The 27,684-nt window shown below is 42.5% G+C and overlaps 3 protein-coding genes across 3 annotated transcripts in view; all 3 read right to left on the reverse strand.

Moving 5' to 3' along the window:
• pnpla6 (patatin-like phospholipase domain containing 6) overlaps window positions 1-445 on the reverse strand; it is a 29,812-nt gene extending 29,367 nt beyond the window's left edge. Inside the window, exon 1 of the mRNA XM_079159650.1 lies at window positions 417-445. The gene's annotated coding sequence lies outside the window, so the exon portion shown is untranslated. The remainder of the gene's footprint in view (window positions 1-416) is intronic.
• A 698-nt stretch (window positions 446-1,143) lies between these two features.
• atp5pd (ATP synthase peripheral stalk subunit d) lies at window positions 1,144-4,656 on the reverse strand. The gene is made up of 6 exons (XM_079158909.1): window positions 4,624-4,656; window positions 3,272-3,402; window positions 2,382-2,478; window positions 1,814-1,885; window positions 1,416-1,478; window positions 1,144-1,328 (listed from the first exon to the last, which is right to left on the reverse strand). The coding sequence occupies exons 2-6, from the start codon at window positions 3,391-3,393 to the stop codon at window positions 1,197-1,199; spliced, it is 486 nt and encodes a 161-aa protein (XP_079015035.1). The 5' UTR covers window positions 3,394-3,402; window positions 4,624-4,656; the 3' UTR covers window positions 1,144-1,196.
• A 2,169-nt stretch (window positions 4,657-6,825) lies between these two features.
• Window positions 6,826-8,226, reverse strand: LOC306696578 (homeobox protein MSH-C-like; the record flags this gene model as incomplete). Its single annotated transcript, XM_079160235.1, has 2 exons — window positions 6,826-7,238; window positions 7,806-8,226. 2 exons carry the CDS (start codon window positions 8,224-8,226, stop codon window positions 6,826-6,828), a joined length of 834 nt encoding a protein of 277 aa, XP_079016361.1.
• Between the last annotated feature and the right edge of the window lie 19,458 nt (window positions 8,227-27,684).

Genomic DNA, 27,684 nt, shown 5'->3' on the forward strand with positions numbered 1-27,684 from the left:
AAGGCCTTGTTGTCTATGATCACACGAGAGTAAATGAGTGGTTACCACTAACGGTAGGTGAAAACGTTACCCATCCATAATGTAATCCCTGAGGCTAACGTTATCACTGGATAACGTTAGCTAGCATCCGATGCTACTAATGGCAGTAAACTGTGGTCATGTGGAATTAAAACAACTCAAACACGTTACTTATGTTTAAACGAAAATAAATGTTGCTGCATTGTTTTTGTTGCCTTTTTGACCTCAGACGGAGCTCCACCGTGTTTGACACACTTGGACGGATGGCCCGTGTTTCCACCGTCACTGACCAACGCTAAATGAGAAGTCGCAGTAAAATCACCGAACCGTGAGCTGAATCCTATCAACGTGAAACCGTGTCATTGAATAATAGATAAGATATTAAAGAAGACATTCACCTGAGCTGATGTTCTCCCGTCAATCGTCTGTGACTGTCAAATAACATACAACGGAAATCGTCTCTGACAAAGCCCCTCCTATTATATTTACACCAGCATTTTTGGCCAATCAGCAGCCGAGACGCTGAAAAATGGACCAATCAAAATGCAGAACTGGAGTGAATGGGCTCGATCCCACCCACATATATGTAAATAAATAGTGGGGGTCCAATGATTGTTGAGAGACACAACTAGTCGATCCATGATTGGATAGTTTCAGGATGATTGACATATGACATTAACCTACAACGGCAGATTATTTTTCGAGGGTTTCAAACGGACTTCGACATGGACCTAATTCAGTATTAGCATAAATTAACAGTATACAATGTAAGCTACTATGCATGTTTAGCTTTATCATTTACTACAATTAATAGACTGATAACATTACTTCTATTAGTTACCAGACCTGTGCTGTACTGCACCTCAACACTGCTGCTAATTGAATCAGGAAACGTCTCACACGTCAGTGAGATTGTTTAATGCCCACAGATGCAGATTCGCCCTGGTGCCACATATCTTATCATACAGTGGTTACAGACATAGTGAATGTCAAGATGTATAGCTTTTTCAACCGAGATGTTTAACTTTCAGAGTAAAACTATTGAAACACCGCCCCCTCGTGGGCTCCACCTACAATACCACATGCAAACCAAAATGTATATCAAATAATGAGACCATCACAAGATTTCTCTATACAATACATAAACTTTATTGTGAGGTGAGTTTCAGGTAAAAGGATTACAGTTCCGCGATGGGCTTGTGGGGCCAGTAGGGGTATTTGACCTTGTCCAGCTTGGTCTCTGGGAAGGTGTCGTTGAGATCCTCGATGGTCATCTGGTCGAAGGGGATCATGTTCTTGAATTTATCCAGCTGAGACGAAACGTAAAAAGAACAGGTTATAAATACGGTTTTCCCGAAGACATCCATGAGGTGTTCTACTACCACAGCTAGTCTCACCTCTTGCTCATACTGAGCGATGCGGGCCATAGATCCTTCAAGGTAGGCTGATGCACTTTTATTCTGGTAGAGAAAAGTGAAACTATTACATCTGACAATACAAAATAACAACATAACATATCTGTTACTATTTTCCAATTATTATTCCAAAAATTCCAGTTCTGTCTCTTTGCTTTAATAAAAAATGTCCATTTTAGTGTTGAATACATTTCATGATTGATGAACTATTGTCGATCTATTTGCGCATATTAAACTATCTTAGTAGTTACAAATATATACATAGAATTGCACATTTTGGTTTGACTGCATTGTTTTCTAATTAAAAGACAACACAGTTTACAACAATACAGTAAAGCGGAAACTCCGGCAACACAGATTTGTTTGGCGTCATCACTTACAGATTCAGCCTCCTGTGCAGCGATGGCGCTCGTCTGTGTGTCAGAAGGCTCAGGGATCTGCAGGGCTTTGAACTGTGTGCAGAAGGAACATTTATCATTTACCACTGTAACACAAACCAACAAATGCTGAACAAACTATTGTAACAAATTCCTGAGTCAACTGCGCCACCACCAGCTCAACTGATTGTTTTTGCAGAGGAACTAAAAGGAGATTTAAACAGTAGTTTGAATGCTATAATTATTCACTTGCACTGTAACATTTAAAGCTGTTCAAACTAAAACTAATTTCAAGACATCCTAAAAGTGATTAACTAAGATTTGGATTCTACATAAAACTGATGTATTCATGCTAATTTGAATTCTCCATTAATTTGGATCCTGATATACATTTTTACATTATCTGGAAAATGTCGAATCACAGCTGGACGCAACCATAAAAATATACAAACTACAACTAAAGTGAAAGCTGCCATGTGGTGTCAGAACAGATTGGAACTTTTCCCACAATTCCTGGAAACACTGAATAATGCTCATGAACCGTTGAATGAACCAGCCAAGTAAAGCGCACCTTCTTCTCAAACTCATCAACCATCCCGGCTTTGGCCACTGTGCTCCTGTAGACGCTCCAGTCGATGGCTGCAGGAGCCTCTGGCAGTGAGGTCAGTCTGGTGTAAAACGGAGAAGACGGAGTTTAACAGACGACTATGACGCTTAAGTGAGCAAACTAAAAAAAAAAAGGACATCAAAGAATAAAATCGGTACAAAAAGTCAAAAGAATGAGCAAATGTGTTAGAAACATAATAGCGATATAAAGTGAGCGATACATGTACTGTAGTATGAGGACAGTTCAATAACCCAATGCTATTTACTGATAATGAGGACCTGATAAGCTGCACGAAAAAAAAGCAAAGAACAACAAGACAGGTGTTCTAACTTTGCATTATTGTTTGCAGCTTTTATTTATTCTGCTCCAACCTCTCATGATGTGTAGAATCACTTCTGTGGGTTAAACACTTGATCAGTTACACCAAACTATTGACAAGTTTTCAATCAAACTGCCAAGAACCAAATACTAGATTCAGCCCCGATCTAAAAATACAAAAAGGAACTACCACACACGAGGAACTGCCTACTGTAAATAAATAGGTGCTAGTGTGCACGTTATCTTTTATGCATTTACATGTGATCGTGTTTCCAGGGCCTTGCAAAGCTTCTCAGCCAGGTGGACACTTAAGATATGCAGCACTGCATGTGCCACTCTCTCTCATTGCACGACAGATCACAGCAGACTCCTTTGGAAAGTGTGTTTTGCTTATGAGCAAGAAAATACACCTATTAAGATTCAATTGCACTGTTTGTTGTGTTCTTTCACAATGAATGAACTTCAGCACTATAAGACCAAGTTGACTTTAGCTGACATTCAGCATGACTTCTAAAGTCTGTTGTTGTGAAACTAACTTTGCAGCGATGGCATCACTGCGAGTCTTCAGCGCGTTGAACATGCCCCTCTGGTTGGGTGGGACACGCTCAGCAAACGCCAGCCAGTCGATGGATTTCAGGGCTACGCGACGGCCTGCCATCCTGCTTGTCTGAAAGGTAAGACGGAAATCTTGTTTAGTCCAGTCAACAAAAACATCAAAACAATCCAGGCTATATGTGGCTGGAAAACAAAAGTGTGTACATACAATATTTTCAGATGTTATATACGCTCAGTTGCCAGGTTATGAGGTAAACCTAGCTCATACTAATAGTATGACAGCCCTGCAATAAATCCTGCCAGAGTTAATGTTAATATTCAGTTTGTGTTGGAGCCATGTGACATAGTGCAGGAAGAGGCAAAAAGCCAACTGGGCTTATTTGAAGCCTCCACCTATACAATATTAAAATGTTACAATATTAGAGAATATAAAATGAATATGCATAAGATATGACTTCGTCAAATATTATTGACTAGATGTGAAGTTGCTAATGAATTGGATGATTTTGTTGTAATAATATTTTATTGTATTATATATTTTTTTTATTATATAATTTGTATCATTGAGGGTAGCATAACGGAAAAACTCGTTATTTTATAAAATGTGGTAAATAATTTAAAAAAAACACAAATACGGTATAAAGTTGAATCAACACCCTCTAAATCAGTTTCAACAAAAGCTAAACTGTTTAAATGTGACGTTATTTGGCTACATTAGTCTCAGCTGGGTGTAAAATGTCACCTTGATTACTAAGTGGAGCCTAGACTGAAACATGTTCACTTCCACTTCAATGTGCGATGCCATGTCGTAATGCAGTTACACATTTGTGCGTCAACTGTACTTTTAATGATCAACTTCAGGATGAAACACCTTTAAGTTTGTGCTAAACAAGCAGACAAGTGGCGTTAACGTTAGAACTGATAGATTATTGTCTTCAGGTTAAAGCAGGCCTGAGCAGCTAACATTACCAATAAAGACTGTAGGACAGCTGGTCCCAAATGGTTATGCATACATTTAATAACTAACAGAAGATGAGATGGTGGAAACACATTTTTGACAAGAGACAATCAATGACACCAGGCCCTTGACATTTTGTTCAATTGAAGACCGCTGCAAGGCAAGCTAACGGTAGCTAGCGCCGTTAGCTTGCTAGCCAAGGTCAGTGAAGTCTCTCAGTAACGCCAGTTTTCTCACAAAAACACCGAGCGAACGTTAGGTTTACTGCTGAATCTCATGCACAACAATACACGGATGAGCTGCACAAATAGCTATTTAAACAGGTTTTCATTAGATGTTCTGTCATTCAACAAGCCGCTCAGCTAACGTACTCACCTCGCTGTACAAAGAGTAGTCTGTGACGGGTTGAGCAGGCAGCGGAAGGGCTTTTTCTTCTTCAGCACCGTCAGGAGCAGCAGCGAGCGCGCTATCGCCCTCTGCCGGACGGACGGAGCACAGACCGCGAGTTATACTGCCATGTTCGACGAAAGCTCCGACTAAATGATGAAATGTACATCTCCACGTAAGTGCTTTACTGGGGATATCATTAAAATATTCCCCACAATAAACTGTAAGTCCTATTCCTGTGATTGTATTTAGCCTTTAAAGGGGATACAAGATATTTTTGTTGGAGAAGTGTGACAAGAATGGCAGACCATCAACATGAATGTTGAACTTTTGTTTTATAACCTGAGTTAAACAGTTTCATAAAGGCATGAGAACTAACGGGTAACCCACTATACGCTATATAGTGACAGTGTATTTGGTTACATTAAGTGAACCAAACAACAGGCTAATTAAAAACGTAAAACATCCGCGCATATATAGAGAGAGAGACCAGAAAATAAATACAAATTAAATTAAAAAAATTATAAATAAATATATATGCATTTCCCCCTCAATTAAATCAATTGCTTAATTTAAAAAATATATCAAAAATGATTAGGGGCCATAGTAACATTACATCTGAAAATAATATAAAATCGGCCCCTTGAGGTGCGCAGCCACATTTTCCCATTTTAAAGCTGTCTTATTGGAAAATATGTACTACTGAACAAGATGTTTGTGTTTAGTCTTCCATGTGCCGCAACGCAAATATATTTTTTTGAAAATTACAATGAAATGACCAGGTCTATTATGATGTGATTTCGTTTACAAACGCTTCATTGAAAAGTGCCAAAGAAGACATCAAGTTGTGTTGAGATATTACAAATCCTTTTTACATTAACAGAACAGGGGTTTAACTGATGTGGTGTTAGGCTCATTTTGAAATCTCCCTGACAATTTTGTTGCAAGGTGTTCAATGGTTATGGTCAATAGTAATAGATTATGCAATTTTGAATACAATGTATGCAAATTGAATGATATTGGGGGGAAACAACATTATTATTGGCCCATTTTCAAATTAGATAAAACTAAGAATTATGTGGGATGGCAATTTTTTTTGTTAGCAACAGTGATGGAGGTTTGGCATGATTGCATTGCTTTCATTAGAAATTACATTAATAAATAACAATGATCTCATCTAAGTCTGTGCTACCTTTGAATAAGTCATATTTCTTGGAGTAGTGAATATTAACTCCTCCATAAATTCATCTGATCTACTATAAGTATTAAATAATATAAATAAATAAAACAGTAAAAAGGTTGTGCAACGAGACAGCCACTTTGAGGTTTTGTATAATGTTTATTTACTAAAATCAGTTTTTACAAGTAACTGAACATTTGGATAGAGTGATGTACACAGTACAGATACAAAGATATTCAATAAATACCACATTTCCTGCTGCTCTTCAAGCGAGGCTGCAGGGCTTTATGAACACAACACTACATTGTATTTACATTTACAGCAAAATTCCTCAAAGAAAATCTATCATCACTCCCATAAAGGCCACGCTGTGAGAATAAAAACAATATCTAATACACGTGTTTTTCTAAAATATAATTTTTGCTCCATACAAAAATGTAGAAATCGCGATGCTGTAAAGGAAATACAAACATTCAAACAGCAACTCTGGCAAACTGCAGTTTTACCAGAAACAGTCGATGCTGAATGAGGAGAAATACTTCAAGTGGATACACCGGTCTTAAGGCACTGACATCATTTAAGTACTTTTCTGTTGCTTTCGAACCTGCGCTTCAGTAGATCATCGCCTTCATGTCTGGACACACTTTGAATGTCCACGTTCACAAACTGCGGAGCACGGTGGAAGCACTGGAGTGAGATATGTAAGGCATGTTGGTTAAAAACCTGACATTTCATTTTGGAGTATCGCCTCAGCAATTTAGGCCTGTGGATCCACAACCCACAGAACTGTCTTACAATGAGGAGAGCAGGTGAACTCGCTCAGTCCGATTACGCACACAAATACATATCAAAATGTGTCCCGAAATTAATTCAGAAAATTCTCTAAACTCCAAATATAAAACTGTGTCCGAGTTGAAGAAAACGCATCCTCCTCGTTTATAAGTGTTTTGCGACCATGAAAGAAGACATTCTTTTTCTCTTAAAACCATCCACATACACACGCAGCACTACTAAGACAAATAGTACATCCCATAAGTGACGGGTCCGCCGAACAGTCCTGGTACCGGCAGACTGGGCCTCGGGAAGATGTTTGACGTGCCCCATGTTGGAGAGTGCATGTGCGCTCCGAGGGGGAGCGGCAGCGCGAATGCGGGCAGCATGGGCTTGGAGGCCAGTTTATACTTTTCCAGCTCGGCCTCCTGCAGTCTCTTGGCTTTTGCCCTCCTGTTCTGAAACCAAATTTTGACCTGAGTCTCCGTCAGGTTGAGCGAGTTGGAGAACTCGGCTCTCTCGGCGATGGAGAGGTACTGCTTCTGGCGAAATTTGCGCTCCAGCGCCAGCAGCTGGGAGGTAGTGAAGGGCGTGCGAGGTTTCCTGTTGTTTTTGTGTTTCCTTAACGTACACTGATTTGGACTTGAGCTCCCTGTTAGAGAACAATCAACAAAGGGAAGAATACATTTACTCTTAATTGTCAGGTGTACAATATTAAATGCAAACACATGCCACAGGTAAAAAGATATCAATAGACAAGTTTTATTATTTGTTTGATGAAAAATGTAGCCTCTATTTCAATATGGGTCAAAAACGGATCACATCCACTCCTGCAAACGTTAATCTTAAAGTTGAATCCCGCTGTCACACTTTAATATTTGCTTGCATATATATCATCTGTAAGTAACAAAATATATATGAAGAATTATATAAGAATATAATAAAAAAACAATCTGACAAAGACACATTACCATAATCTATCTGCAGTTTGTAAGACACAACAAAAGGTATAATGCAAGAAGGAAATGCATGCAGTCAGAGCAGCAGTGGTAATATCAATATGACTGTGACACAACGAGAGAATTACAATTTCTTGTATCTGTTGCCAAACTATTTTTACTTTGCAGCCCTGACTATCGACAGTAGAAGATGACTAATTTAAAAACAAATGTATACTTGAGTTTGCAAAACTCTCAGAACAGCAGAAGGACGGACTTACGAGGCGGAGTAGAAAGGGAGGACGTCTGGTACCAAGTGCTCTGCTCTTTCTCACTGAACTGCGGGCTGTCCTCGCTGGAACTGCTGGAAACACCCTGCGAGCTCTCCGCGGAAACCTTGCTCTCCGCGTAAAGAGTCCTTGGAGAGAACTGCACGCCTTGCCCGGCCGCGGGTTTCGGCAGGGCCACAGCTAAATCTGTGGGGGAATAGGAAGTCCGACAGGTGGTCTTCTTGGAAATCAACGACTCGACGCTAAACGCGAGGCTGCTCCGCTGGGGTTTGTATCCTTTCTCAGTGGTCATGTCTTTAGGCTGCAGATCCTCGCCCTCCGTATCCGTCTCCTCACTCTGATGAAGCTGTTTGGCGTCCTGGGACGGCGACCCCTGCACAGGATTCATCGGGATACGAGGGGATGGGGCCATGCACCTCCGTGTGGCCCGTTAGGAGGAATGGAGTCGCCGAGGTGTACAGTATCCAATATGCGTCTCTGCGCTGTCAGCGGTGCCCAGTAGCCTTTACGCGCTGCACGGGGTCGTCTATAAAAGGACAAGGGCTGTCCCCCCTCGACGTTCCCACCAATCAGCTCGTCGCTTTGGCCTCGTGACGTCTGCAAGTGCGGGTCTGATTGGCCCGCTGGCCCTCGAAGGGGAGATCAAGAGGCCTTTGAAAGGAAGGAGAAGTTAATCATACAGACCCCATGCGGCGCGGGGCTATTGATGGCCCTCACAAAGTAGCTTAGACCAATTTTAGCGCAATTAACCAGTGGGGAGGATCTCTCTTGACCATTTACATCCATTAGCCGGGCTCTCCATCGGTACTGTTCGTTGAATTATTCTCCTACTGTAAAGCTGAGCAGGAACTAAAGAGTCACATGTCAATATCAAAGCGATACTTTTATCAAAGGAGAAGGGGGAAAAAACAAACAGTAAAATGTATTCAGTCAACGGATTAAAAGTAATAAGCACGCAGAAGTAGATTTGTAGATACGTGTTCTCATCAAGTGACTGGAAAAAAAAATAAAAGTAAAACAATTCAGCTGAGAATCAAATAAGAAAAGGTGCGCAACCGAGATGGAAATTGATTAGGAATGACTGTTGGTCACACAGCATTACAGCAATTTAAGGCCTGTCATGAGCTCTTCTCGCTTCACAATGGCCTCAGTTGAGAAGCAACAGGCGTTTTCTTTCTCCAGGTCATACTATTTAATAAGCCAGACAAGTTGTGTTTTGCGAGGCGCCAGTCTCGGCAGGATCAAAAAGGAAGATACCTCGGGGAGAAAAAAGGCAACGGTTAACTCCACTTAACCAATTGTCCTCCAAATATTTCATAGTCCGCTGCATGGAGCTGGGAGGAAGCAGCCGCTGACAGTTAACTGTTTCACGTCTAGTCGAAAACTGACGAGGGTGGGATTTAATTCATTTCGACATGTTTTATTAAAATGATGACGACTGCAGCAGCAATGCAAAAACCTTCATCGTCATCGAGTTCATCACGAGACCATCATGGACTTTGCATCAGGTGACAAGTCCGTTTTGTTAATTAAAAAAAATAATTCAACTAAATTAATTGTATGTGAAATTATTGGAAAGAATTGTGGGAAACATTTCTTTCCAGAAGTATTGTGCTCATCAGTATTTGCAGAATACTTCACGTTCATTAATAAGTTACTATTCAGATGTGTTGTTGCTGCTTAAGTTGAATACCACAGTGTAAAACTAGTCTATTACAAATACATTCCCTGCATTCAAAATTTCACGTGAGTCGAAAGTACCAAAGTTAATCAGCAAAATGTACTTAAAGTCATAAAAGTAAAAGTACTGATTATGTACTCATATTCATGAGATCATTAGATCATGTTCACAGTTGATTTAAAATGTTTCCAGTATTTTTACTGTATAGGTTGAAGTGGAATTTATTCTGGCTACTTTATATATTGGACAATTAAAGCAAGAATCAATCCTATTTTAGAGGCTGATCACATGTCTTGTAACAAGTAAGATGCATGTAGCAGACTAAAAGGTATAATATCTGATTGTGTAGATGAATAAAGTTGTTGTAGTCCATTTAGTTGTTCTTCATCCCATAATAATTATGTCCCTTCAAGAAGCTCGTTGTTTCAACGGGAAATGTAATACCTTCTAAACATCCTTTAAAATCTTCCCTTCCAGCAGGCCTCCTGGACATCATCAGCAAAACCCAACACAAGAGAGCTCCACACTCATCAACGCTATCAAATATGCGATCGAGAAGTGATTAAGTGAGGAGATGGATTGATCCGTGCCAGTGCTTAGATGGATGAAACAATGAATACTTAGAAACCACAAGCAGTTGGTTGTGTCCTGCAGGCCCATCAAGCAGCATATGACTGTCATGCAACTGGAATTAGTGAACTTAGCTGCTGTTTCTCAACAAAAGACAAAAAAAAAGGAAACAAAATTCTTTATTGAGATCACCTATGGTCGGCCATGTGTGAGCCCTCAGGTGCAAAGAACAGTTTACCCCTCATCAAGTAAGAGGGGCAGCTTTGGTTGGTGATTCAACTTGAGTAAATCCTGATGTTTGAGTGCGCTCCTTCTATCTGACAAAGCCGGCCCTCTGTCTCCTCACACACCGGGGCCTCTCGTCACCCAGCTGGTTTGGGTTTAAATCCCAGCGACCGCGTACCCTTCCCTCTGTCTCATCTCCGTAGTGTTGTGCAAGAAGGGGATGAGAGTCGGCCCGCGGACCACGCAGACTCACACAGAGATTCATCCGATACAGGTACATCCAGAGATCTACACAAGAAGTACAGTTACCTCTCCTCCCCTGGTGTTTGGTGCAGTGTATTTAGCTCCGGGCCCCCTTCTCGCCTACCCCAAAAGACATTTATGTAACAGCATGCAGGCAAGGGAACTGTGCCAAAAGGTGTTCGTGAGTTTGAAAGCAGATCAGTCCTTCAAGGTCGACGCAAGCTCGATGGGAAGCCCTTTTCCCCTCAGCTGGCACCAGAAACGAGAACTTCTTCTGCCATTTTCAATACTCGATTCTTCGGTGAAACCACTCAGCCAGTTGGTAAAGAAACCACGTTTTCTTTCAGAAGGTGTCCCAGTCAAGGCCGTACTCTTCAGGTGCACCAGCGGATGAACTCAGACTTCGTGGGAGTCCAGGTGAGCTGGTGTCTGTCCTCCATCAACAATGTGTGAATTCCCCGCTGTAGTGAGGCCCTCTGACAAACAAACCGATCATTTAGAGGAGTGAGCGAGCTGTGGAACCCAATCCCTGTGAGATGTGTCGACGGTGGCACAAAGACCTGAAGGCCTCAACGAGATGGACACTTTGCTGACGTGGCGGCGCAGACTAGACGGGGACAAGCGAGTGTGCCGCTCTCGGCATCGTCCCGACACGCCACTCTCACGCTGCCGTCACTTTTCTGTAAGAAAGGAACATTTCTGTGGTGGAGTTTAGTCTTCATTTCTACATGGAAGCAAGAGGTAACTGTTTATCTTTCCGTGCATTGTTTTAATTTCCTGCCTCCGTCAACACCTCGACTCGTGTGCCTTCCTCGCATAAGGTGGGCAGCACGGCGCTCTGCATTGAACGGTGGTTTAAATAACAGTTCTTAGGGCTGCTCAACGCTGTGGAAAAATATCTTGACCTTTCATTTGACTTAACAAGTTGGTCCAATCCACATCAGACCCGCTTCAATCCTGCACTTAAACGCTGGTTTGACGTTTTCTGCCAAAGCCACTTCCTCCTGTGGCATCAGAGCACCCTGTGTTTGAACGCAGAGTAATGAGGGAAATAGTCTTGCCTGGCCGAAGCGAAGGAAGCAAGCTGCCTTCATCACGACTTCGTTTTGTGGACTGTAAAAAAGCAATCAGGGGATGGAGTGTCCTGTGGTGTTATAGCTGCTGTTTTTAACTCAAACCTAAACACAACAGGGTTTATTTCTTTTGACTGTGGTGGTTGCATTTGCATTTTGAGCTCAAGCTGAAATGAATGTTTGCTCATATACTGATGGCTACATTTTAAAAAAACTTGGACGCTGTTTCCCACTCTTCAAAAACAGATGTTTTTGTTGAGAGGGTTCCTCCTGAACTCTGCTGCCAGTAGAGATTGTTGAGGAGAAAAACCACGAGAGGTGACAATGCAATCGGCAATTTTGTCTGGATTGCCGTCGGCCATAGAAATCCGCATTCTTGAGGAAAGTCTAGAGACAATGCGAGTGGGCGAGTTAGGTTGAGGACTGGGGACGAGGAACTTTGTGTGGCTACTCCGTGGTCTCATTCACAAACCGAAGAATTTCGCCACAATCTCATACGCTCTTAGCAGCCAAAGCTGTAATGCAGGAGATTTGAGGCAGAGAAACGAAACAAGGCAGCAGCATAAATTTTCTCTTTTACTACTGGCCTCAAATCCCAGCGAGGCCAAAGCCAGTAACTGGTATATTTGGTATATATAATAAGAAATATTTTCTTTTGCACCTCATGAAACTGTATTAGCTGTTATCTGAACAGGGTGAGGAGAAAACAGGACATTTGATGCAACCAATTTTCTTCTTTTGGTGTAATTTCCTTATTAAGTTCAATAGCTGAGACGATTATTCTTTGTAGTTGAACGCAGGTAAATTCACAGTTCTTGGCAGATAGATTGCATTGATACGTTTGCAGACGTGTCACTTTATTGCTCTGGCAAGGAAAAGAAAACAATAATCATCACACCAATAATGACAGAAAAAAGTTTTATCATTGAACATTTTCTTTCCACAAGGTCAAATGTGTGACACTTAATTGTGGTAATAGAATTGTTTCCAATTACCAGGCCTTTTATATCAGTGCTTCATAAGATTTAATCGTTAAAAAAATCACTAAATAGTTTGGTTACATTGACATCTTAGCCAGCACTGCAGTCTCTGATCATTTCTGGGGTTAAATAGATGTTTCTCCATATTTGTTGCTTTTGACTCTGAGAACACAGGTACATTTAAATTTGCTCAGACCATAACTTCCTTTCATTTAGTTTTAAATGACAAAAAAAAGTGTGCGACTTGTTTCAGCCCTTACTTCATAATCTAACTCTCCATAAAAATATTCTAGCACAAAAGCTTTTGATTCAAAGTGGTTGAATGCAGTGTAGATCCAAATTGGCAATGCCTGTCTGATAGTAATAATGTTATTGCAGTCACCAAAGGTCAGAACAAATGTGTGTGTTTGAATATCCTGAGATTACAATTTCAAAGTCCTCCCCATGAGAAGTTGAACAATGGAGAGGGTGGGAAGTTTAAAAAGCGGGGTCTCTTTCAAATAAACAAGCATGGGTTGATCCTGAATAGGGCTGCTACCGAGCAGCCGGATTGGTTCTCAGAAGATCGAGAGGAGCGACTGCAGGCTCTCTTCCTCCTCCTCCTCCTCTTCCTCCTCCTCCGCATCCCCGGCTCCCAAACCAACAGATGTAGTAAACACAAACAACCTGATAGAGCTTCACAACTATAATTTAGCACTTTGCTCCATTTCTTTATCCCACCTTTTATCTGCTCTTCGCTCCCCCTTCTCTCTCCCGCTGAACAGAGCGTGGACGGGAAAGTAGATGGGGGGTAAGAGCTCCCCTTTTTTGTGCTATTGCTTAATGAGCCTGAAAATACAATTGCACTGTTCCGGTTGTGAAGGTAGCCTGCAGGCTAGTGTAAATTAGCAGCGCGAGGAAGCCCAGAGGGCTGAGTCTTGCTGAGCGGCCATAATAGAGGGATGTGGTGAGAGGGGGAAATCCTGTTAGGGCAGTGCATGTGGAAGAACCACGGTGCGTTTCAGACCCGAGTGGAGACGACCGGGCCACTTGTTGCAGCGATGAACCCACCTCCAGGTCCATGGCGATCTCTGTGAGATACACGGAGGCCCCACCACAGCCATGTGTAATGGCATCCATTATGTGAGATGTCAGTTGTTTGTCACATTTAAAACCCATAATTCCAGTTAGTTCCACACAATGGCTCTTTTGAGCCGCTGCTAAAATCATCATTCAATTCAATTTTCTATTCTTCTGTAGATTCCACGGCGAGAGTCGAGAGCCGGGAGTCTCCCACACTGCATATGTCCTCTCATGAGCTCGGGGTGCTCTTTTGACCGCTCCGCTAGGCATCTGCTGCCCGTTGCCTGCCCATATCTGCATTCTAATGCACATATCCTGCTGGGATGTTAACTTTAGGCCTTCAGTAATTGATGGCTTCCACACTTCAGCCGCGTCCCCCCTTTTTTCCCCTCTCCCTGCCGATTGTTGGTATATCTCTGTGGTTTGGGGGTCTTTCAGTCAACCATTGTTCTTTTATGGAGGAATTATAATAGACTAAAGGAGAGGGAGAAAAGAGAAAGAGAGAAGGGGGGGGGGGGGTCGAGGGGGGGAGGAGGGGAGGGGACAAAAAGAGAGTCGCTGCTGATATTTAGTGAACTCCGAAGGGGGAGTTTTCATTCTCATTCTGCAAGTTTGGCACATGCCTTCTGTTACTAAGTGGCAGTGCATTGAAAGAGTGCCTTGCATTTCCCATTCTGCGGCTCTGCTAGGTGCCTAGACTTACAACCCTGGCAGCTGTTGGGCCTTCTATGCGGCTATAGACTCCTCTCCACAGGTGAGCTCCCCTACCAAACTCCCAGTCTCCACTTCACTCAATAGGGCCTTTCTCAAGTCTTTTATCAGTGGGGAGAAGCTGACTTTATGTGTGCCACTCACAGGAGCAAAAATTCATGGTTCTCAAGATGGCAATTCATGTTATTTATTGTGTCACACATGCAGCTTATTAAATCAGCACGGGGATGATTTGTATCCGGTTTCAGCATCATCTTCTCAAGCTCAATGGGATGCAGGACGCACACATGCCTTTTTGAAGTTTGTGTACACAGTTTCCATCATCCACAAACAAACCTTTTCCGGGGCGTGTCTCAAGTAATCAACTATAAACAAAGTGGTGAAAATATAATCCCGCTGCACATTTGAAGATTAATAAAATTTCTGTCGTTCATTAATTCTCTCAAATTTGCTGTGATACAATGTGTGTCTATGTGATATCATCGCCAAAGTGGCCAGTGGTTGGGTCTGTGTTTCAATACGGCCACAATGACTTTAAAAGCTATCGGCTGGATTGGTAGACCGCTCTAAATGATGTTGTTGTTTTGGTTTGGCCAGGTTTCAGCACCTTTTTTCTTCTGAATCCAGTGGCAGAATATTCTGTTGTTTATTTTCTCCTTCTCTCTTTTTTTTTCCTCTCTCTGTGATGCGAGCTGTTACATATTACTCCTGAGGTGTGGTGCCTCTTCCCTCAAAGGCCTCCACTGTTTCCCCCAAACTGCTGCCAAGCTGGGCTATCTTTTCATTTGGTTACTTAAGTGTAATTGCTCCCCTTTGAAGCCTCAGAGAGGCAAATCATTTGCTTTGGCCCCGGGGCAGTAATGGTCACCGAGCCAGCGACCCCCTCCCGGTCCGAGAGCGTCGGAGAGACCGCGAGAGGCCAGCTCCCATACGGAGAAGAAATAATACGGCCAGGGCCGCTCAATTTCACCTCCCTTTTCATCCCATTCTTTGAAAACTTTTTATTAACAACAGCTTTCTCTCTCATACCGGGGCGCCAGGAGAGGGGAGGAGAGGAGGCCGAGAGGTGGGGAGGGAGGGAGGGAGGGGGGGGGGGGTAGGTGGTGGCATGAGAGGATATCGGCAGCGGGGGAGGAGGGTGAGCGGGGTGGCTGTCCCCCTGTAGATGTCTGCCCGGATTCTCACACACTCACATGCACACGCACACACACACACAGATCCGCGCACATACACACATCATCAATAGTGACAGGTCAAGGAGGCATTGAGAAAACAGCCTCCCCCTTCCCTCTCCCCCACGGTTCACACTGCTAAACAGGGACTCATGTTTCATATGCCACAGGCCTCAGCGCACGCGCACGCGCACACACACATGCGCGCGCACGCACACGCACGCACGCACGCACGCACGCACGCACGCACGCACGCACGCACACACACACACAGGGATTCCTGCTCCATGGCAGCTTGTCAGTGTGTTTGCTATTACAAATAGTAACTCATTCTGCATTCATATGGGAATAATGCTCCTACATATAACACACGTGCATCTCTATACCTGCTTGTTGAATATCTGAGAATGTATTGGTCTTGACGCCAGAATGCCCTCTCTCAACCTATGACAGGCCGCGGATATATACAGCAACATAGCCCACAAAGACCCCATTTAATGCCGAAAATTACTCCACCACTTACTGTAATTGTCACAATTCTGAGCACATTGACATTGTAATCTCATAATAAGGTAATGGGGGCTGAAACTGTGTACAGGAGGGCGATTAGAAGGGAGTAGCTCAGATAAAAAGGGGTTAAAATGTCAAGGGATAACATTTTCTTTTCTGTCCAGACAGAGAGAATGCGTATTGTACGCTTGTGTTTTTGGTAGGTTGCATCGATGAAACCAGGCAAACTTAAAACTGATATCTTTTCGTTTTCTTCCTTATCTCTATGATATGCCTTTTAGGACAAAAGTATCACATTGCACAACGAGCAACTCCTTTACGGCAGAAATCACCAGGCTTCAGACACAATACTGTATTCAGATGCCGTACATAGCGTCAGAGAGAAATGGTGAAACCCACTTCAAGAAGGAAAAAAAACGATTACTTCTAAATACCATGAGTTATCTTCAAGACACCGTGGAGCCAAATCAATGTGGACAGGCATCCATAAAAAGCCAACCTGGTTATGAACGCTGCGTTTTACTTGTATCATTTTGACTTTGAGGTTTTTTAAGAGAGAAGCATTCCCTGCAGTCAGGCCAGATGGTAACAATTCTTAGACATATTACGAGCTGCTCTCTGCCAAATAGCATACCTTTGGGCTATGTTTTCAGTGGGCTATAAAACCAATAATGTAATTTTGATCTATTTTATCAGATATCACCCCAGCCTCGGCTACATTTATATAAGACAACGTTTAAGACAGGACACGAATTCTTTCTGTTTTTCTTTTCACTTTATAAGTGCACACTTTTCAATATCTGACCCGCTGCGTGGCTTTGCTTGTTTGACTTCTGCGTTGGACTGAGAGGTGGCGTGAGCCAAAACGTCGAGGTTAGCCTCCATGTTGTCAGGCATATGGCCCTGGGTATATGTAAAAATACACTTTACTATAGGTGCGCGGTTGTCCACAAAATGATTTGTGCAGGCCAGTGCAGAGGGAAGAGGGGATCCTTTGTGGAAACACTTAAAAAGCCCGACCTTGACATCCCTTAATGTAACGATGACACAGTAGCAAACTATCCCAGCGCTGCACCACACTCCCTAGCGGTCTGCCATCAGCTCCATGACTCACCGCTGACCTTGCAATCACTTTCCAGCACTCCTCCAGACCCATTTAGGGAAATCTTATGGGACGGTCACACATTTCAGCAATGCATATGAGATGGTGTAACTTTAAACACGCCTGAAACACAGGGTGAGCTTGCACAAACACACACGCAGAGCAACAGAGCCGAGGGATTATGCCCCCATAACGGCTACAAAATGTAATGGCATCGGAGAGCAACCACAACAAGGTGGGACGATCGAAGACATTAGCTCAGGTTTTCCACTGTGAAGCCTGTTGTTTTCTTCTCGTCCGATCACATGCACAACTGGAGGCCTGCTGTGTGGAATTACTCGCGCTAATGGCGCTACACACTTTTGTTGCAGGAAATCGGACAGCCGCGCTGTAACTGCTAAAGCGGTGATTAAAAAACCCAAATTGCATCATGATGTTGGGCAATTTAGAAGATAGGGGAGAGGGAAAGGGCTCCAAATGAAGCGAATGGGATTATTGACCCATTCTGGGATGTGTAAACTTGTCTCGTGGAGCTTTGGCCTCGTCTGTTGAATTTCTACGGAAAAATAAGACTTTTAAATAACTTTTCCAAATCTGGAGCGGCTAGTAAAGTCTAATTAAAGATTGCAATATAAACTCTGTAATTTGCTCGTCTGTGGGGTCATTAAGTGTCCCCCTGGCTTGGTTTAATTGGATACAAACTGCAGTTAATGAGACAAATAGTTAGCTGTAGTTATGCCTGGCTGACTGCTGGCTGTGGACGCTGTGAAGACTTAGCAAGTCAATTTGAGATTTCTTTGTACTCTGTAGGGGAGAATCACTGGCTGGATGATGTGTATTAAGTGTGTTTTAGATTAGTTTCTTTAGCGAAGATTAAAAGGTGGAATACCTAAGTCGTGAGAAAGAAAGGATGATTTGCTTGATAAAACAAATGAGAAAAGAGCCAATATTGCAGTGCCACTGAACACAGGGGAAAACAGTTTGTGATCAAATAGCTGCACGCAGCAGCGTTTAATCATATCTGACCTTTTTAAAAAACGTGGTCTTAATTTAACATCAGAGGGAGAAAAGTACAGTGTACGTTTTTCTGAGGTTTTATCTCCTTAAAGTCATATCCCCTCCTTGCTTGTGGTGCTTGTTAAAAGCCATTGTCGATAACAAACACAATTTTCCCGTGATAAACTGAGTACGACAGGGCAGCCTTATTGAGCAGTCTGCACAAAACTGTCTTTGTCTCTCATCTCCAGCGGCCAGTTACAAAGCCGAGCTTCCCCGACGACTGAAGTCTAAGTTAACTAAACATTTTTTTTTCTCTTTATCCCCTTTTCTCTCTGTGAATTTGTGGTTGTGTGCAATCCTTTAACGAGCTCCATCTTTGACCTGGGTTGTATGTTTCCACAGATGTCATGTCTTGTAAGTCAAGGAAAGACTTTAATGTCCACATGATTTAACATTAAAGGGAGGGATTCCAAAAGCAGGGCTCGGTGCCAGAGAAGTAATAATATCCCCGTAAATGAGAAATTGTAAATGCTAAATACATCCTACGGATCCTGGGAATAGACTGGCAGCAATGCTGTGAAAACTGAGAATAGGGCAGCCTTCTTTTTCTTGTTTTCTTTCTTTACAATTACTCGAAAAGGCAAACTTTTATATGTGCATCCAAACACAGAAGATGATGTAATTGCCAAACAGGGATTTGACTTAGTCTTCCTAAAATGAAAACCACTATATGCAGCTTTTTTTGTTTACATTGCACACAATCAAGATTTATCTTTTTCCTCCAGCAGCTCAGCATTTTTTTTTTACTGTAAATTTGTTCTGCGTGTTTCCTGTTAAAACACATGACATGTCTTTATTCCTAACTTCAGATCATAAGGATGAAAAGAAAGAGAAGAGAAGGGGGAAAAACAGAGAAGGACTTTGGCTTGTGACTGTAAGTGACATGCTTGCCACGGCATTGTTTGAGGTTTTTGCAGACCTGTAATCAAATTTGGGAAGGTTTGGAAACCTATCGTCATGGTGCGCTCTCCAGAATGATGTCCAGTAAAAAAGAAAAGAAACACATTCACCATGCTTCGCTGGGCTGACTTTTTCAAAAAGAAATATGCCCCACGAAAGGCAATTTCCATGCACCATGAAAAATGTTCCTATTACAAATACAGTTGTTATGTGCTTAAATCTGTTTGTTTTGTCATATTGCTCCAGGGTTGTTTCTTTTTCAGGAAACCCTGCTTAAATTAAGTATGATAGAACACATGTGTCCCTTATCGGGGGCCAACATCTTCTATTATTGGCCTTTTTGAAACGACACCGGCTCCACGGGATAATTGGGCTTTAAAGGGGGATTCTCCCGGGGTGCCGCTTCTTGTGCCTGTTGGCGTGGATCAGCTGACGCCCGCCGTGTCTATAGACTTGTCATAAGTGATCATAAGTGGTTGTGCATGTAGTCGTAGCCGCGAGTGTGATAGCGATCCCGGGAACCAACTCTGTTTTATTTGAAGCCCCTGGCACACAGACAGACGCACTGCTCTAAAGTGTGTGACTGAATCTGATCAAATGATGTGGTTCACCTTTGAAGTTTGACACTTTCTGCAAAATGGATGATTGTGATGTTTGCACTTTGAACAAAAAGGCAACAACCAAATAAAAAGTTTGTCTTTAGCTGGAGGGTTCCATCAGGATGATGATGATGATGATCGCCAGAGCTCAGTGGTCATTTTTGTACTCTATCACACACACACACACACACACACACACACACACACACACACACACACACACACGTCAGCTTGTGACTTCGCTGACATCCCACAATGGATCAGTGTTTACGGTTGCGCTCCGTTTGCGTCACGTCATGAAAACAACAATTTGCAGCGAACAGAAGACTTCATAATAAAAACCTGTGACAGCGACCCGTGATTTCTTTGCTCAGAAGTAAAAGGAAAAAGATAAAAGTTCATCCTCCTCGTTGCAGAGGGCAGGTTTTCTCTTTGTGACGAAGACGGGCCGAGCAGAATGGAAAATTGATTCCCCGCAATCATCTACTGTCGTCCTTTGTCTACACTGCACCACTTTGGCCGACACTCCAATCATCCCTGAGCACTGACTGCTCCTTTGAACAGATGAACTCATTTTACCCTTTTTGATTTTGTTTACTTCCACATATGATGTGTTTATCTTTTTGCATACACTTTCCAGTGACTTAAAAGCAGAGAATAAGGAGCTCAATCACTGCGTTGCACCGAATAACCCTGCAAACACACATGGTTTGGCTTTTTTTTCAAAGTAATTTCGGTTAACTATGGAGATCTCCTAAAGCGCTCTCTTAATAGCAATGGACTTAGAAAAAGGTTTTACACCGGCGAGAGTGAGGAGCTGCCGGAGGCTCAGAATAACTGCGTGAGCCGTCAACAGGAAGAGTGTGCTTCGTGACTACAGGCCAAGAGCTTTAATTGGCTGTCTGCAGGAATTTCTCCTGTGGCAAACTAATTGACCCACAACTCCCTGGTGCTTTATCAACACGGGGAAATGCCACTGGGCTGATAACCAGCCAGCCTTGTAAACCAATCTATAACCAATGGCCAATTTGAAACACGTGTTATTGCCTATTTTACGACTGGTCCCCTCTTCTACTTGACTGAGAAGTTTTGGTGTGTAACAAGGACTTTCTCAGGTTGAGACAGCAACTTCTCCTGATTGACGGTTTGTCAAATGAGGAAACAGTGGTCACCGTACGGGTGGTTTGTTTTGTTTTTTTCAGTGTATTTTAACCGACATGAGTGTGGGAGAAAGATACCTGGAAAAAGAATAAACAGTTTTATCTTAAAGTTAAAGGACTGGTACAGCCGAATTATACCTCTAAAATATAGCTGTGCAGATAATTACACTCATAATTGGAGTGGAACTTTTCTTGTGGTGCTCACAGCTTTGAAATGTACTCTTAAAAGAACAGCAACATCTGTTTCCAGTGTCCCTGTTGCTTAATAACAATAAGCCATTTGCTTTCAACAAATACCATTTTGTCCGTAGAAAACAGTTCCAGTTGTAACTTGAAGTACAATGAAGTCTGTGTCGATTAGATGAGTCAGAAACTTGTAATTTGGGCTGAACCAACCTTTGAAATTTAAAGGTGCTAAATACGAGATTGGGAGCATTTCAATTGCCTCTCAAATGCTCTCAACATGGTGATGACTGGGCCGGCGGCTCGCAGCTAACGGTGCTAACTGCGCTAACAGTGCCAACTACGGCGAAAGTGCTGACGGAGCTAACAGTTTTTACCGGAGGGGGAACAGGAGGGTGGGTGCTACGCCCATGTTGTTGGCGACTGTTCAGCTGTGGATTACTACACATTTGGGTCTTTAGTGAATTTTTCCAACAGCAGGACGGCATATGTGGACCCAAAATAAACTACAGGTTGCCATCATAACGAGGAAAGATGTCTCCCAGTGTAACAGAGTGGCTCATTGACCTGTTTTTCATAGTTTTGGACAACAACACAGCACGGAGGAGTAAGATATATCAGGCTTTGTCAACAGGTGCCACTGGTAAGTAAGATCAACTCATGCGTTGTTAACTAATATGTACTAGAATTGCAAAACTAACACATTAAGTTAACAAAAACAGTAAATCGGCTACACCTGGCCCACTGATCCATGTAGCCTTTGCGTCAGTAGCGACACATTGGCACAACACGTGCTGTTAACATGACGTGATGAAAAGACACAACTGAAAGGTCCGGCGCTCACGCACAGACCTGGTATTCACTTTCCCAATTGACTACAAAAATTATGCCATAAAATCTCTGAGTGACTGTGACAGGTCCTGATCAAAACCAGCTGCCAATTAACTTAATGACTGAATCTATCACATTCAATTAGAGCGTGGCTATGAGCTGTCAATCCAGCCCTCGGCCCGCTCGTTAAACAAAAACACAGACGCAGAATGATCACTTTAGGAGGCACGTCTCTGTCTCTGTGATCCTTATCTGACGGGCCCTGCGTCCTATTTGAAGCAGTCGGCCCTGACAGGTCCCACGGATAAACTGCCGTATGAAAGGGGTCACCCCCAACCTCTGGAATCCATCGTCAGCTTTCTGTCTCTCGCAACTGACAAATGGTTTCAAACAGCGTTCAGGAAGCTTTACAGAGGTATTCCCTGATGTGCGTCTGCAGGGAGAACAAGAGAAAAGTGGAACGAAACAGAGAGAAAGTGGAAAAAAAGCCATAGAAGAAAGAGATCTAAGTGAGATAAATGAACCAAAACAAAACAAAGAATGAGCACCACTTTCCCTCAATTGCCTCCTTACTTTGGCAAAGGGCCTACTGTAATCCCCCAGAGGAGCGGCTATCTGGCAGGAGTTTGCTCCATGGTCAGTGTCTTTAACCCCAGATGATAACACTTAGCCCGGCCATAAAGTATAGGCCCCTTTAACTGATCCATTAGCGTCCGATCCCTTAGAGTGGACCCACTGGTGTCTCCTGAAACTTACCAGGAAGCCTTGAAGGAAAACAGCATGGCAGACATGCACTGAGATCAAAGACAACCCCCCCCCCCCCCCCACACACACACACACACACACACACCAACTCCTCCTCTCCTCCTCTCTGTCTCTCTATCTCTTTCTCTCCCTCTGTCTATATCTTAGACGACGCCTATACACTTTGATTTAGTTTTTGCCCACCATCCACACTAAAAAAAGAGCAATGTCTTTTTTTCTAAATGTGTGTTTATTAGCGAGTCGACAGAGATGGGGAATGACACACAACTAAGGTGTCTGAGTGGACTCTGATCGAGGACATTGTGGTTCATGGTCAGCACCTTAAATCCTGAGGAAACTAGACGACCCCAAAAGTGGATCAGTATTGATATTAACAAACAATATAGTCTGGTCGATACAGGCATCAGATCAGAAAACGCTCAGGTGTTTCATATTGGATGGCAATGATAAACAACAGGATTGTGTCCCCCCCCCCCCCCCCCCCCCCCCCCCCCCCCAAGAAAAACAACAGTTTCCCAAAAACGAACATTTTAACATTCTTGTGCCAGTAAAGCCTTCAAGCTGATCAGACCAGAAAACGCTTGTCCTGAAACGGTATTACAAACATTTGCTTTAGGTTAAAGGACTCTTTGTAAAGAGACAACAAGTTACTGCTTGTAATCTCCTTCTCCCTCTCTTTTACTCTGTTTCTCCTTGAACTTCCTCCACAGCAGCATTTCCTCCCTTTCTCTTATCATCATCCTATTAACCCCCTCTTCTCTCTCTCCTCCTCTTTCTCTATCATCAAAACCTCTTCCTCTCCCTCCCTCTGTCTGTCTCCTTCCGACATCCCCCTGCTCTCCGTCTCTCTCCTCCCCGTCTTTACTACCAACATCCCCCTGTCTTCCTCCCCTGGTGTTTTCAATTCAGCGCCACTATGAACCAGCGCAGATTGTAACGCTATCAATTAGTCAGCGACTCCAGCACATTTATTCAATGGGGCCGGCAGTGAGCTTTGGTGATTTACAGGCTGCGATGGAGATGTGAGGGAGGGATGTGCAGACGTGGGCTGATATGGGTTTTTGAGGTCTGTGGGAATGGAGCCTGTGTACCGTGTACCTTGAGGATTTGGTCCTGCGGTTTATGGTCCCTGTAGTAATGCGGTGAAAACCACCACAAGATGAAAAGGTTTGAAGCGGAAGAGAAGAAATGCTAAGGAAAGAGAAAATGTGAGAGATTTTCTGGAAAGCAAAATGCCTCTTTTCGCAGGTATTGGATTTCAAACACAGCTTTTTTTGGTGATATGCTATGGAGATGCTTTAAGATAAATAACAAAAACAAAACAGAAGGTATAAATACTGGATATTTATCTTGGATTTCGCTTTCAAAGTAAAATTGCAACTTAAATCACGAAATCTAAGACTGATATACTCTGTCTGGGGTATTTTTCCTAAACGGAGCAGATTTATGTCGATGATGCGATGACACACATGATGGTTCCGAGGCTGTTTGGCTATAGATCAGAGTTAACTTTTACTCTGTGTCCTCCTTTGTCCGCCAACTATTTATCGTCATCCAAAGAAAACCTTTTTTCTGTTGTTTCTAATTGTTTGACATGGTTTCCTGATATTTCCTTTCTTCGTGCTCATGTCTGACGACAGCATGACACTTTTATGTGTTCAGTGTGTTCGCACATCAGCATGCATTAATACGTACACACACACAGGATTCCTCCACATCCGCAGGTGTTACTTGTTGCCTTCTAACAGACGGTAATTGTTCCGACAACAACGAGTGAGCTTCTACACATGTCGCTGTCTTGCCTGGAGATAGGAGGTCTGGTAAAAAGATGGAGTGTATTTCATGTTAGTCTAACAGCACAGGGAGCACGTGACATCCTGTCATTTGATGTAGCCCATCAGTGCCTCCTCTGTCCTGCATACAGGCCCCTACAAAGAGAGACAGAGACAAAGAGAGACAGATTGTTCATTTGGGGAATTAGTCTTATTGTCTTACTCTTTAGAGAAAAATGCTTGTTAGTCTTCTTCACATTTTAGTCATTTTTATATGATGAAAAGTCATTTTAGTCAACTTTAAGTTTATATTACTTTAAGTTTAAAATGGTTTTCACTCTCAATTTTGTCAGCATTTTTTTGTCATTAGAAAAAGACACTATGACCCAGTTCAACATGATATACTACTACAGTTATGTACTCATATTCACAGTCCCCTGCAATGGGAGTTTTGGGGAGACAGAGCTACTCTCAAATGGGATGGACAACATAATAGAAACACCTCAGAGTTTAACACACAACACCGCAAACTAAATCCTCCAAAATGATTATGATGACCTAAAACAGTTTCAACCAAAACTCACCATTGTAACATTCACAAAGGTTAGATTAATTGCATTTTTGGACCACATTAATCCTGTGTACCTAATAAACTGACCGCTGAGGGTATTTTTCAAGATGCGAGTAGCTCCTTATTGAGCATTATATGTGATAATGTTTGTCAACACCACACAAAAAGTGGCATTTCGAAGTATACTCCCAGTTTATTGCAACTTGAGTCTTATTTCATTTCACTAATAAATAAATTGCACTCAAAGAGTTCACTGCTGAGATCTATGAAAGTGGCCACGCTAAAAGTTTTAAAGAAAGTACTAGGTACTACTTAAAAGAGAAAACAATGGAAAACTGGATTTTTGTTGTTTTTCCAAATAAAGCAATGTCACAGTGATGTGGTGTGTATACTCTTATAACTGATGGCCAAAGCTTTGTAAATAAGACCATCAATTGTGTTAAGCTGGAATTATCCATAAAACACATTGACCTTTTTCATTTTTCCTGAGTGAAAACACTGCCTACTCAAAACACAGTATCAGTATATGGTATGTAGTTGGGACAGCAGGGCAAGTGTGTGTGTGTGTGTGTGTGTGTGTGTGTGTGTGTGTGTGTGTGTGTGTGTGTGTGTGTGTGTGTGTGTGTGTGTGTGTGCGTGTGTGTGTGAGTGAAACAGAGCTGGGCAGCAGTCTGTTATGGGAGAACCAGAGAAGGGTTTGTTGGATGTCGGTACACACAGCCAATGGCCTGTCGCCTGTCACCGAGCCCCCGCCGTGTCTCTCAGTGTCTTCCTCTTAATTACCCATCATTCCTCTCGCGGCAAGGCCCCTCACAAATTACAGCGCATTGTCCCCCACCGATCGGCCTGTCATCACGCGGCTCCATGTTTCAGAGCACGGCTCATTGTGGACGGAGGGCAGAGCTGGGGGGCCGAGGAGGGACTCTCTCTCACACACACACACACATATATGCGTGCGCACACACACACACACAAGTGTATCAATGTGTATCTGCATGCACACACACACCGATTAATTTGAATAGACATGCATGCAACAAAACCATTAGTGCGTCTCCACACACACACACACACACAGGCCAGGCCCATTAGCTCTGGTGCCAGCTGACTCTGTGACCCAGACGGTTTTCTGCCATGTCAGCAGGGCCAAATGACAGTGCTATGGTAGTAATACCCCCACACACTCACACAAATACACAATAGTGCCGAGCAGAGTGTCGCTTTGGAGAATTAGACTTCTTCTCTGTCAATCAGCTGAATGACTGCGTCGCCCCCGGATTTGGGCAGAGAAAAAGTGCCCCCCCCCCCCCCGTTTGTACCGGTGACCAGGTTGCGACAGCAGCGGAAAAAGGTTCAGTGTTCACATCAGGACACTTCTCAACAGGATAAAATGTTCATACAATACATACAGGCTTAGTAATGATAAGCTGTAGATTTGGTTGACAATCAGCAGGATCCATCAAGTCCTATCTTTTGTGGATATTTTTCTGTCCAACTCTCAATACTTCCCAACTTCTCAAGCCCGTCTGTGACTCTCATCCCCAATCGAAGATGTAAATTGTTGAAAAGAAAAGTTAGAAATATATGTCTTTAGTTATTTTTTCTAAGGCTAAACAATTTCCTAAAACAGCTGGTCATTGTGGTTTGTAGCAAACATTACGTAAAAATGACAAATTAGTATATTTGTTGGAGTCATTTCAGTTGCGTATTTATACACATTTTATACATATTTGGTGGAACAGTGAGTGTTTATGACAATATGCTCTATGACAATAGAGCAGTAAAGCTATAGTTACACAGATAATATGTTAATGGCCTTTGTCTATCCAATGAGCCAATATTAACAATTTTAAAATATGAGTGTCAATATATAAATAATTTCCCGTTGAATGTTGAAAGGTTATTGCTTCAAACATGATCCAAATAATATCCACCCTTTGAAGTGCAACATTTCTTTATTATTTGAGATTCTGTTATCTCCAAACAAAACAGGTAGCAGGAACTTGAGCTCATAGTGCAACAGGACTTCATTCAACACATCATACATAAAACCATCCAATAACTAAAACATATACACAAAATACCACAAATACAGTATAAAATGCTGTTGTGGGGCACAGCTTTAACTTTTTAAAATCCCATACAAGTTTTTTTTTCTTTTTTGAGTACTGAAGTGGAAGTGTTTTTCGTTAAGTTAAGGAGATACTTTCATCAATAAACTGTCATTTCTGTCACTATTGTTCTCTCCTCTTGCTCACCTTGATGGTTGAGGAGGTCTTTCGCAGGGACTTCGTCCTTCAACCTTAATCTCCCTCATTCAGACTCGTTGCAGTTCTGTTTATCTCGCAGGAGGAACTCTAGCTGCTCTGAGCCTCCGTCTGCCAAGTTGTTGCATCAGCTGAACGTTAAAAGCCTATTGAAAAACAAACACATTGTAAACTTTAATTGTAAGCATTTGCCTTGGGTATGAGAACAATTTTACTGGTTCTTTCTCTTATTACCTAAAAATGCAGGCAAAACACTAATTAATAATCACTAGCATATGCTTGGTGAAGTGTGGAAATCTTTTACTGTGGCATTAGGTGCAAATGAGATTAAAAGTGCAGTAATAGCCTTCGATTTAACATGTTTACTTGAAATAGCACCTCTGACAACGTGTTTTTCCTGAAATGGGCAAAAATGTTGATAACAATTTGAGTTT

Source organism: Pholis gunnellus (genome assembly GCF_910591455.1).
Source record: "Pholis gunnellus genome assembly, chromosome: 5".
Classification (NCBI taxonomy): domain Eukaryota; kingdom Metazoa; phylum Chordata; class Actinopteri; order Perciformes; family Pholidae; genus Pholis; species Pholis gunnellus.